We start from the raw sequence: 12,198 nt of genomic DNA on the forward strand, positions 1-12,198 counted from the left end.
GAGACCCTGTCTCAAAATAAAAAGTAAACTCAGAGCTGGGGTCTAGCTCCATGCCAGGGTAGTTGCCTAGCATGTACGAGGTTCTGTGTTTTAACCCCAGCATAGACACTACAGTTCATTCTACACCTCTGTGTGTCTGGAATGTATGTGTGTAGTGTGCGTGGGTGTACTTGGAGGCCAGCGGAGTGCATTAGGTGGCCTGCTCTATCACTTTCTGCATATTACCTTGTGTCAGGGTCTCTCACTGAATACGAAGCTTCACATTTGATCTAGGCTGGCTAGGCATGGAGCTCTCACCCACCTGCTCCACCCCTCCATGCTGTTACTGGCATGACAGCCATGCCCAGCTTTTTACCTGGGTGCTGGGAATTTGAATCCAGATTCTCAAGCTTGCATAGCAAGTGTTTTTACTCACTGAACCAATTCCCCAGCCCAAGACCCTGTCTTGATCTATAAAAAGAACACGGTTTGCAGTGTCCACTCAGTATATTAGAGTTCAACTCCCTCAAAACACTAACAAACTGTAAACTGGCAGAGAACGGTGAGACTTAGTTCACCAGAAGACTGTCCCAATCACTTAAATCGCCACCGTGTCCTTAACATCACTTTCTCTTGGCACAGCAAGAAAGAGTGTAGGGGTTCCTCATTAGGAATTTCTGGGTTTTTTCTTTTCTTTTCACCTTATTCTTTGTTTCCTTAGAGATGGTCAGTTCCCTCATAGCCATCTAGACCACCTTCCTTTATCTATTGGTTTCTTTGAAAAATGTATTTATCTGTATTTATTTTGTTTGTTTGTTTGTTTGTTTTTCGAGACAGGGTTTCTCTGTGTAGCCCTGGCTGTCCTGGAACTCACTCTGTAGACCAGGCTAGCCTCGAACTCTCGAACTCAGAAATCCACCTGCCTCTGCCTCCCAAGTGCTGGGATTAAAGGCTATCTTTATTTTTTAATGTGCATTGGTGTTTTGCCTGCATGTAGGTTTGTGTGAGGGTATCAGATCTTGGAGGTGCAGACAGTTTTGAGCTGCCATGTGAGCGCTGGGAATCAAATCTGAATCCTCTGGAAGAGCAGCCAGTGCTCTTAGCCGCTGTGTCGTCTCTCTAGCTCTTATTTCTGTTTCTTTTGAAATGGGGTCTTACTATGAAGTTCAGACGAAGCTCAACTGCCACCTTCCTGCCTGAATCTCTCGAGTACTGACTGAGGTTACAGATGTGTGTCACACCTAGCTTCCAGTCACCCATCGAAGGGTATGTTCTCCAAGATTTAATTTTGCTTCATTTATTCTTATATATCCAAGATTGACCTTAAAATCAGTATGTAGCCAAAGATGACTTTCAACCTCTAATCCGCCTGCTTCCACCTCACAAATGCTGGGATTACAGCCAAGTACCAGCACACCCACTGTATGCCATGCTAGGGATCAAGCCCAGGACTTTGTTCATAATAGACAACACATCACCAACTGAGCCACACCCCCAGCTCCTTTACTTCAAGGTATCAGAGATTGAACGTGTACCTTATGTGTGTGATTCCATGTTATTAAGGTCTCTATAATACTTTGTATCATCTATATACACCCACGCCACAGAATAACAGAAAATTATTTTTAAAAGCCTAGTTCATTTGTGAGACTATCACATACTCATTTTCATATACAAATTACTCTTCTCTATAAACTTCCACACTATATTTATCTTTTTCACTATATTTATCTTAAAAACATATTATGTTTTTCTCCAGCCAAAGGTAGTTCCTGTTTTGCTTATTATAAACAGCTGACCTATTGTTACTTATCCTAACGCATTTTTAAAAACTTTTAAAATTACACTCATTCATTCATTTATTATTTAGTATGTGTGTGTGTGTATGCACATGCACGCATGCACACATGCACACACACATGTAGGTTAAAAGTTGGCAATCTGAGCTCCCTGAATTGCATATCAAGACCCTATTCAGTGGATTAGCAGGCCATAGGGAACTGTGTGCAGTCTGTCTCTGAAGAAATATAAGAGTAAGGTGGAGAAAAGTTATGGTATTTGTCTCTCCTTATACTATGTGGGTGTCAGGGCTCATACTCAGGTCTCTAGGCTTGGTGGTAAGTGTCTTTCGCACTGAGCCATCGGCCACAACAGTTTTTAAACCCAGGGTCTACCTATGTTCCTTTAAAACAACCTACTTTTTTTTTTAAATCCCCTAAGTTGAACTTGGGTTTAACATTATTATTAAAGATAATATAATGGAGTCGGGAGCTTCAGAAGGAAGAATGGTTTCAAGTTGTAGCAGTTAGTAACCACTGAAAATGAACACACAAAAGGACAACCAGCAAGAACCAGTGTGAATGTGGACTGGATATAGGAGCCTTGGTTCCAGATTCTCTGTAACAGTGCAGGAAGCTCAGAAACAGAGAAAGAAAAACAGAGGGCCATGAGCTGATGACAGCAGTGAACCCAGGTCACCACTCCTCGCCTCTAGTCTTTCAAAGGCTATCCATTTCCCTATGACAGCTCTCAATGCTAAAGATCTGGCTCCACCCAAGTCTTCAGCCTCTACTTGTACCTCTGCTCTTGACTTTCAAAACTTCATGTCCTAGCCAGGTCTTTTCTTCTTCATGGCTCTGCACACACTGCTACTTTGGTTTGTCATGCCTTCTCTTCCAAATTGCTTCAGCTTAAAAAAAAATCACTTCCTTTGAGAAAGCTTCCCCAGAGGCATTCCACACCCACACTCTCTCACTGCACTGTCCTTACCTGGCTAGGTATCTATCATGATTACATCTTTATAGTGTGAATACTATCTCCTTACATGAAGTCAGCTTTGTGATGGCAGGCATTTGACGTATCCGGGTCTTAACTGAATTCAGCACCTAGCATAGGTGCTTGTCATCAGCAGGAACAGATGTTCAATATATTCATTAAATGAGTGAGGGAGTGACAGAAGCCGTAGGATCTAGGTGGTTTTGTTTGTTTGAACCAGCTCTCCATTCTCTCATCTGTTAAATTGGGATAATGGTAATTACAAACTCCAGAACTGCTTGTGGATTAAGAGTCAAGGTTGTAGTATGCTTGGTATGTGCCTGACCTATAATACGAATTAGGAAACATTAGCTACTACCACCATTAAGAGGAAACTCTCTGAGTATCTGAAACTCTTAGACATTGTCAGAAGGAATGTGAAAATAATACCCTTCCTTACAATTGTAAACACAGACAGATCGTACCACTTAGCAATCTTACTCCTAGGCATACACCTAGGCCAACAAAAAACTCAGACAAACCTTTAGACAGGAATGTTTATAGCAGCTTTATTCACTCACTTTATTCACAACTTCTCAGAATTTAAAACCAGATGCTTCCAAATCACTTCGTAGATAAACAAATCAACAGAGCAAGAAACAACCTGATGACACGAATAATAACATGGATGAGTCACAGATCCATTATGCTAAGTTCGAGAGGACAGAGTCAAAAGGTGGCATGCTGTAGGACTCCATTCACGTAGAATCTATATGACATTCCAAGTCAGGCCAGTGACTTCCAGACAATAGAGTGGGTGTGAAGGAAAGTAGGGGATGATGGAACTGTCCCAAGTGCACTGTGGTGTGCTGACACAATGACAAGTGCACTGTGGTGTGCTGACATGATGGCGTGCATTTATCAAAGCTCACAGCACTGGAAACTGAAAAGGGCTAATTTCACTCTATGCAAATAGTATCTAATTTAAAATAAAAAATAAGACATGATAAAACTGCATGTTCCTTCAGGAACGGTACATGTGCTTTCCTCCCTCTCTCTCTTCTTACTCTAACCCCTTTCACCTGTCTGTTTTATCTTATTTTTATTTTAATTCTATGTGTATGAGTGTTTTGCCTATATATATTTGTGTACACCATGTGCATGCCCGGTGTCCAAGGAAGCCATAAAAAGGTGCTGGATCCCTTGGAACTGGAGTTACAGATTGATGTAGGCCACCATGTGGGTGCTAGAGATTGAATCCAGGACCCCTGGGAGAACAGCCAGTGCTCTTAACTGCTGAGCCACCTCTCTGTCCTCTTCATTTTAGAATTATGTATACATGTATCATACGTGTGGGTGTTCCGGGAGAGAATGTTTGATACCTTGGAGCTGGAGTTACATGATTGCCAGCTGCTCAATGGAAGTGCTGGGAACTGCACTTAGGTCTGGATCCTCTGGAAGAACAATAAGCACTCTTAACAGCTAACGGCTCAGTCATCTTGCCAACCTTTGGTTTTGATTTTAAGACAGAATCTCATTACATAGTCCAGCTGGCCTCCAACTCTCCATCATTCTGCTTCAGTTCCCAGAGTCCTGGTATTTACAGGGATGTGCTACCACATTCAGATGGCATCTATAGTTTCTGATGTATGTATGTATGTCCACTGTAGACGTGTGGGAAAATAAAGAAAAAATATTTCCTTGTCATTTGCTTTTGGTCGAGACAGTAAATTCCTTGTCCACCTACCCTCCATCTTTCAAGTGCTGGGATTATAGACAGGCTTGTACCATCACACCCAGCCAATTCTGCTCTCAGAAATAAATATTCTGCTTTCTGAAATACACTGTGGATACATTCCCATGTCATTAAATAATTTTCAAAACCATAATTTTATGAGTCAGTAATATATGTGTGGAGGTCAAAGGGCAACTTGTGGAAGTTAGGCCTCTCTTTCTAACATGTGGGTTCCAGGAATGAATTCAGGCATCAAGCTTGGGGGCAAGTGCTCTGCTGGCTCAGCCATCTCGATGTCTCCCTTACACTCCTATAATTATATTTTTAAGCATTTTTTTGGTTGCTAAAAATTATACTACTCATAGTTTTTTTTCCTGCAAACTAAAACAACAATAAAATTCCATTCCTAATACTGCAATTTTTTTAAATGAAAAAAGTAAATTATATTATTCCTGAAGCAATTTCAATATAACAATTTGTAAGAAAAAACTAGAAGTTCAGCAGGGCCAGATACTCCCCGGTCGAGGGTTTCACAATGTTGAACTGGTAAGGCAACCCTTCCCTTGGCTGCAATTCCCTCATTGTTCCAGTGCCTGCTGGAAAAGTGGTTCCACAGGGCGATCTGGCTCCTCTTTTTGTGATGTACGAGGCTAAACACCCTAACATTTCCTGTACTACCTGCCTAAGTTTGCATAATACTTCCATATTTAATGCTCACCCCATTTAACGTAGTGTAAACAGGGCAGATGGGAGTACTTTGTTCAAGATCATAAGGTTATCAAAGGTGTAAACAAGGATGTACAGCCCGGACATTCGGTCTCAAAAACCAAACACTTCCCAGAGTTGGGTCGATTTTTCCCCTACCCCTCACCTTAGTGAGGAGGCTTCAGACATTCTGTCCAGTGGATCCTTATCAAATTAGCAGACCCAAACCTCAAATGTCCTAGCAACACTGCCACTTACCAGTTGGGGTTATTTCACTCCCGATGGCAGGGGAACACAGACTGTCCCAGACCAAGGGGATCCAGCGAGCGGGTTGCACGTTGGCTTCCTGGCCAGCGGAGCTTACTGCCCATCCATTGAGACACTGCCGGCGCTACCGCTTTTTGGGGCTCCCTGGCACTCCAACGACACTACCGTACCGGTGGGGGACGCGCCTTGGGCGAGGTGGAGAGGGCTCTCAATATTAAGAACCCTCCGCGTGCGACCAGGGAACCTGTGGTTAAGGGCTATCTGGAGATTTCCAGGGACTTGACAGCCATGCCTGCGGAAGTCAGTCCTCCGCTATCCCAGAGTCCCCCGGTTTACGGAAGTGCACGGGTCTCCGGAAGTGCCGGGCTAGCCGAACGAGTAGCGGCTCCCTCGAGCCCTGTACCAGGAGGGTTGCTGTTCTGGGGTCCTGGTGACAGATCACGAGGAGGGTTGGAGAAGGCGTCGGGGGCTTAGCGACGGGATGATGGAGGAGGAGGAACTGGAGTTTGTGGAGGAGCTGGAGGCTGTGCTGCAGCTCACGCCAGAGGTGCAACTAGCCATCGAGCAGGTGAGCGCTCCACCCCCTCAGGAGGGAGCTGCGGTGGAAGGGGCGGCTCTGGGCCCGGGGTCGAATGCACAGCGGAAGTCTGGATGGTAGTGAAGGTGGGAATGGGTTTTTCAGCCTGGGGACCGAACACGTCTTCTCTAGGCTGTCTTTCGAGGTTGTCACGCCCTGCTGGGTTTGGGCCGAGATTTGCTCTTTGACAGGATGAACCTAGAAGGAGCCCTGTGACTGGAGAATTCAGATAATGGGATATTTTAAGGCCTCATTCATTTTCCAGCTAGTGCTGCTTCTCCCGTTTCTCAAGTTAAGCTCTTGGATTGGTTTGGAATTGGCAGTGGGATACTTTCATCATTGCGGCAACTAATGACAGAATAGAGTGTGGGACAGCATTTTGGAAAATGGCCCTTGTGCTGTTGTGCGTGTGTGTGCGTCCTTGACACAAGCCGGAGTCAACTGGGAAGAGGAAGCCTCAGTAGAGAATTGCCTCCATCGGATTGGCCCACGGGCAAATCTGTGGGGGCATTTTCTTGGTTGATGCTGTAGAATGGCCTAGCCCACTGTGGAAGGTACCACCCCTGGGCAGCAGGTTCTGAGCTGTATAGAAAAGCAAGATGAGCAAGCCATGGAAAGCAAGATAGTAACATTCCTTCGTGGTTTCTGCTCCATTTCTTGTCTTGGCTTCACCTGATGATATACTGTAACCTGTAATCAAAATAAATTATTTACTTCCCAAGTTGTTTTTGGTCATGCTGTGTTATCACAGCAATGGAAAGGAAACAAAGACAGATCTTTACCATAATTAAAAAGTTGAGGGCTAGTGAGATGGTGCAGTGGGTGAAGGCACTGTGCCACCAAGCCTGTTAACCTGAGTCTCTTCCCCAGAACCCTCAAAATAGAGGGAGAAAACTACCCCTGATCATAACACACATACACACACGCATGCACGCACGCACGCACGTGATCGCGCACACACATATATATCTTCCCACCCCCGTCTACAAAGTGAGTTCCAGGACAACCAGGCATACACAGAGAATCTTGAAAACACATAAATAAAAAAAAAATTAATGGTCCATATATGCTAATTATTAGTAGTAGAATCAATATTTTTCTTGGGCAATAGTCACTAAATGAGGCATACTCTTTCTATTTTTTTCCATTCGTATTGGAGATTGAACTAGATCCTTGGCACATGAGATAAGTGTCTTACCACTGAGCCATATCCATAGTTTCTAATGTACTTTTGCTTACAACATAACCCCATGTCAGCTCCCTTAAGGTAGATATTTCTCCCTTTATCAAGAACAAAACCCTATATAGGGGCCTATGCAGTTACTTCTAAATATCTTTTTTTGGGGGGGGGGGCCTCTTTTTTTTTTTTTTTTTGGTTTTTCGAGACAGGGTTTCTCTGTATAGCCCTGGGTGTCCTGGAACTCACTCTGTAGACCAGGCTGGCCTGGAACTCAGAAATCCGCCTGCCTCTGCCTCTGCCTCCCAAGTGCTGGGATTAAAGGCGTGCACCACCACTGCCCAGCTACTTCTAATTTCATGAGCATACATTTTAATATATTTGACAAGGGACTTTAGTCAACAAAAACTTATTGTTGGGAAGAGAGGACTCTTAGGGATAGTCTTCAGTGTCACCCAAATTTAAAAAGTTCTCAACCTTTTAAGATTTTTACTGTATTTATGTGTATGTGGCCTGTGCATGTGTCCTCTTGAAATTTCTTAAACTGCCCATAAAGTACAGTGTCTAAACATCTTTTGGTAAATTATAATTTTTCTGCCAACGCTGAGGCCTGGCATTCTCCCTATAGGTGTCACCGGATGAAGTAGCTTAAGTCAAGGGCTGTGTTGTGTGAAATCTCTTAATGCCTGAGATTAAACCCAGGAACAGGAAGAGAAGAATGAAGAAACTGGGAGCAGTTAGGAAGTGGATAATCCACTTCCTCATACCAGCTTGCAGTGACAGGCTCTGTTCCCAGCACTCCCTCTGCCAAGGGCTTTTCATTAATTCTATAATCACATGTACGTGTGGTGTATTCTCACCATAGGTGTACAGCACAAAAGCGAAATGCTAAACTTTGAAAAGAAATGACTAAGCTCCACCTCTCACTGGCTTTGCCTTCACTTGCCCTCTACATCCTAGAAGCCATAACTCTTCTAATAACCGTCTTCTACCTTTTCTAGGAAGTCATACTGCTTCGTTCATTTTTATTCTTAAATAAAAAATTACTTATTTACTGTTTATGTGTATATGTGTGATCCTGAGTGAGTTTATGTGCACCACGTAAATTCAGGAGCCCTTAAAGGCCAGAAGATGCATTAGATTCCCTGGAACTGGAGTTGGAAGCAGTTGCAAGGAGCTACCATATGGGTTCTAGAAACTGAACCCAAGTCTTCTTCCAGAGCAGCCATTGCTCTTAACCCTGCGCCATCTCTCCAACTCCGGATTCTTTAACTCTGTATTTCACAGACTGTTTTGCTGAAGATTGCTTTACAGAGTTATTATCTGGCTTGAGCTAGTAAAATTCAGAACCCAAGGGATCACTTTTTTTTACTGTTTTGTTCTATTATTACATTTGTATACATGTGCACCAGTGTGCTTGTAGAGGTCACAGGATAAATTGCAGAGCTAAGTCAATTCTCTTCCATAACATGTGGGACCTAGGGACTGAACTCAGGTCATCAAGCTTAGAGGAAATTATTTTACCTGCTAAGTCTAATTTTGCTAGTCTCTGCACCCTGTTACCCTGTTTTGGAAACAGGATCTCATGTAGGCCTTGCCCTCACAATGTAGCTAAGATTGACCTTGAGTTCCTGATCCTCCACAGTCACTCTGTACAGATGTACACTCATCACCTCCCCAGTGCTAGGGTTTTAGGCATATACCACCATGCTCCAGCCTTTTATAATCCACCCTGTTACACAGTTTTCAAATTGTGACTTTTGTGAGGACTTAGTTATATTTCTCAAGATAGTTTTCTTTGTTAACCTGAATGTCAGTTCTCCATTTTTTTAATACCATCTGAAGCACAGAGATTTTTTTTGTTTGTTTTTTGTTTTTTTGTTTTTTCGAGACAGGGTTTCTCTGTGTAGCCCTGGCTGAACTGGAACTCACTCTGTAGACCAGGCTAGCCTCGAACTCTTGAACTCAGAAATCCGCCTGCCTCTGCCTCCCAAGTGCTGGGATTAAAGGCGTGCGCCACCACCAACTGGCTAGAGATTCTTTTAAGGCAAGCTGAGACTGTAGCTTAAGTGGTACAGGGTTACTTAGCCTTAGAGGAGGCATGGGGTTTGAGCCCCAGCACCACATAAAATACAAATATGCACACGTACATACTGTTTTTGTACGTAGAGGTAACCAAGGTTTTTTTCTTCTTTTTCCCAGTGTTTGAATTGAACCTGGGGCCTCTGGGTAGACATATCACCACTGAGTTGTTTTACCAGCCCAAAGAAGGGCAACGGAGTGTCATCTAACTCAGGCTAGCCTCAGGCTTGCTATGTAGCTGACAGTGATGACTTTCCACATGTGACTCTAGACAGACATACATAAAAATCTAGCGGATAGGTAAATGTTGCTTCAGTGCATATGACTGCTGCTGTTCAGATGCCAGAGATAGCAGTCTGTCATCAAGGCTTCTGAGTCCTCTGTTAGTAGGAGGTGCCCACACTGCAGTCTCTACTGTGCTGCAGTGTCAGCACTGTAGGTGCTGAAAGGTCAAGGTTGACATTCGTAGGTGTTTCTTGAGTCCCATCCTAAAATCTCTCATATACATGTTGGGTTTTTTTGTTTTGTTTTGTTTTCTCCTGTCACAGTTTTGGCTGTCTGAAATCTTGAAACAAAAATATTAGCAGAAGCCGGGCATTCTGGCACACTCCTGTAATATAAGTACTTGAGAGGCTGAGGCAGGAGGACTAGATTGAGAGCAGCCTGGGCTATATAATGAGTTGCAAGTTAGCCTGAGCTACATAGTAAGATCATCTCTCAAAAAAAAAAAAAAATCAGAAAACAGTGTCTGCAGGCCCACATCCACTCTGAAGACTCTCAGGTTGGCTTTCCTCTTGCTTCTGATGGTTGCCAGCGCTGTTTAGTTTCCTTGACTTGAAGATGTTGTTCCCATCCCACCTGTTTCCTTATGGCTTTCCTCTCTTGTTTCCTTGATTCCTGTATCCCAGCATTTAACTATTTTCTTGAGTATCTATTATATGTGAAGTCTTATAAAATGAAAAGAAGTTGGAGTTTTTCTGTTTTTGTTTTGTTTTATATTCAAGAGCTTACTGTCTAAGATTGAATTTCGAATTCATTTCTTACAGTTTTAGTTCCTTGTTATAAGTATCATTCTGTGTGTGTAGATGATGTGATGCGCTGGTGCACATGCCATAGCACGTATGTGCAAATCAGAAGACAGCACTGTGAAGCTGGATTCTGGGGAATCCAACTGGGGTGCTAGGCTTACATGACAAGATGACTCTGAGTCATCTAATAATTGGAACAACAACAACAGCAGCAACAACAAAAAACCCCCAAACAATATATATATCTGTGGTGTATAACTTAATGTTTTAATCAGTAACCCCCTGTCTTTAATGTAGGTATTCCCAAGCCAGGATCCTCTTGATCAAGCTGACTTCAATGCTGTTGAGTATATCAATACTCTGTTTCCAACAGAGCAAGTAAGTATACAGCTTTAGGTTTCCTTCATCCTGGTGGCTTCTGGCTTATCCTTTATGTCGTGATTGGTGTGATTAACAAGTGACATTAAGTTCAAATCAAATTCCATTGTAACCAATGGGGCCAGTTAGTAAATTGAACTAGCATGGAGTTCTTTGGCAAGCGCATTATCAGAGATTGTACCTTTAGTTTGTGAGAGCCCCCTAGTGCTCACAGCACTTTGTGTTATAAATTGTGGTTTCATAACATAGGAAAGAAAAGTGGAAGTGAGGTAGACAAGGATAAACCCCAAGTTACAAAGCAGCTTTTAAAATGTGAAGTTGCAGGCATTTTGTTTATGTTCTCTTGTCATGTGATTTGCCTAGATGGGATTTTCTTTCTTTCTTTCTTTCTTTCTTTCTTTCTTTCTTTCTTTCTTTCTTTCTTTCTTTTTTTCTTTTTTTTTAGGTTTTCCAAGACAGGGTTTCTCTGTGTAGCCCTGGCTGTCCTGGAACTCACTCTGTAGACCAGGCTGGCCTCAAACTCAGAAATCTGCCTGCCTCTGCCTCCCAAGTGCTGGGATTAAAGGCGTGCGCCACCACTGCCCGGCGGGATTTTCTTTCAGTAATCCAGAGTTAGAAGCTGGGAAATTGGGGACAAGCCAGGTAGATATATTCTCTCCCCTCTTGCCCCCGACGGGGTCTAATATAGTTCAGCATGGCTTTACTGTATAGCCAGCATGAGCCTCTTACTGCTGCCTCCTCAGTGCTGGGATGACAGGTGTGTGCCAACATGCGGGACTTTGGGTTTTTCAGTTATTCACTAAGTGGATGTCAGTCACTGTCCTGGGCACGGGGATACATCCTTGGTCAGTCACTGTCCTGGGCACGGGGATCCATCCTTGTACTGAGATGTGTCTGGTCAGCAGAAGGGATGCTGTTAAATGCTGTGAGAGAGCTAGGGAAGGAAGAGTGCAGGAAAAAGACAAGAGGTTCCTTAGGAAATCAAACCCCAGGAGCTTTTAGGCAGTTCATGAAGTGCTCATTTATTTAGTCAGCCAATCAAACTCGCTGGTTGTTTATGAAGCATATAGTATTAGGAACTGTTTTAGAAACTGGAGAGAAGTGGTCAACATAGCACGTTATCTCCTAGTCTCATGGAGTGCTGGAAGAAGACAAGAACTAAAAAGTGTCTCAAGTGCCTACTCTGCCTAATTTGGTAGAGCTGGATGGGAGAGATTGATTCAAAGATGGAAGTCAACCACCAGATAGTCTTTACTAACAAAGAACTTACGGTCCATTTTGATAATTCAGCATAGAATTGTCTTTGTCAGTAGTGATCATTGTATTGTACATAAGCCCTAACTCCTACCACAACCACGCTGTTAAGATTTAGCATTGATCTGGTATTGATTGCACCAGACATTCTAAACATTTGACAGTGATGGGTTCTCCATGTATTATGGATCGTGAGCAGAGTGACAAGTAACCATGACAGTTCAGCTGAAATGTGACAAGGGGCATATTGGACATGATGAAA

The 12,198-nt window shown here is 43.2% G+C and overlaps 1 protein-coding gene across 1 annotated transcript in view; it reads left to right on the plus strand.

The window, feature by feature from the left end:
* Window positions 1–5,789: 5,789 nt before the first annotated feature.
* Vps53 (VPS53 subunit of GARP complex) overlaps window positions 5,790–12,198 on the plus strand; it is a 134,363-nt gene continuing 127,954 nt past the window's right edge. Inside the window, exons 1-2 of the mRNA XM_028759203.1 lie at window positions 5,790–6,008; window positions 10,602–10,682. Coding sequence (XP_028615036.1) covers window positions 5,922–6,008; window positions 10,602–10,682 — 168 coding nt within the window. The 5' untranslated portion in view covers window positions 5,790–5,921. The remainder of the gene's footprint in view (window positions 6,009–10,601; window positions 10,683–12,198) is intronic.

Source organism: Grammomys surdaster, unplaced genomic scaffold, assembly GCF_004785775.1.
Source record: "Grammomys surdaster isolate TR1022 unplaced genomic scaffold, NIH_TR_1.0 126278, whole genome shotgun sequence".
Classification (NCBI taxonomy): domain Eukaryota; kingdom Metazoa; phylum Chordata; class Mammalia; order Rodentia; family Muridae; genus Grammomys; species Grammomys surdaster.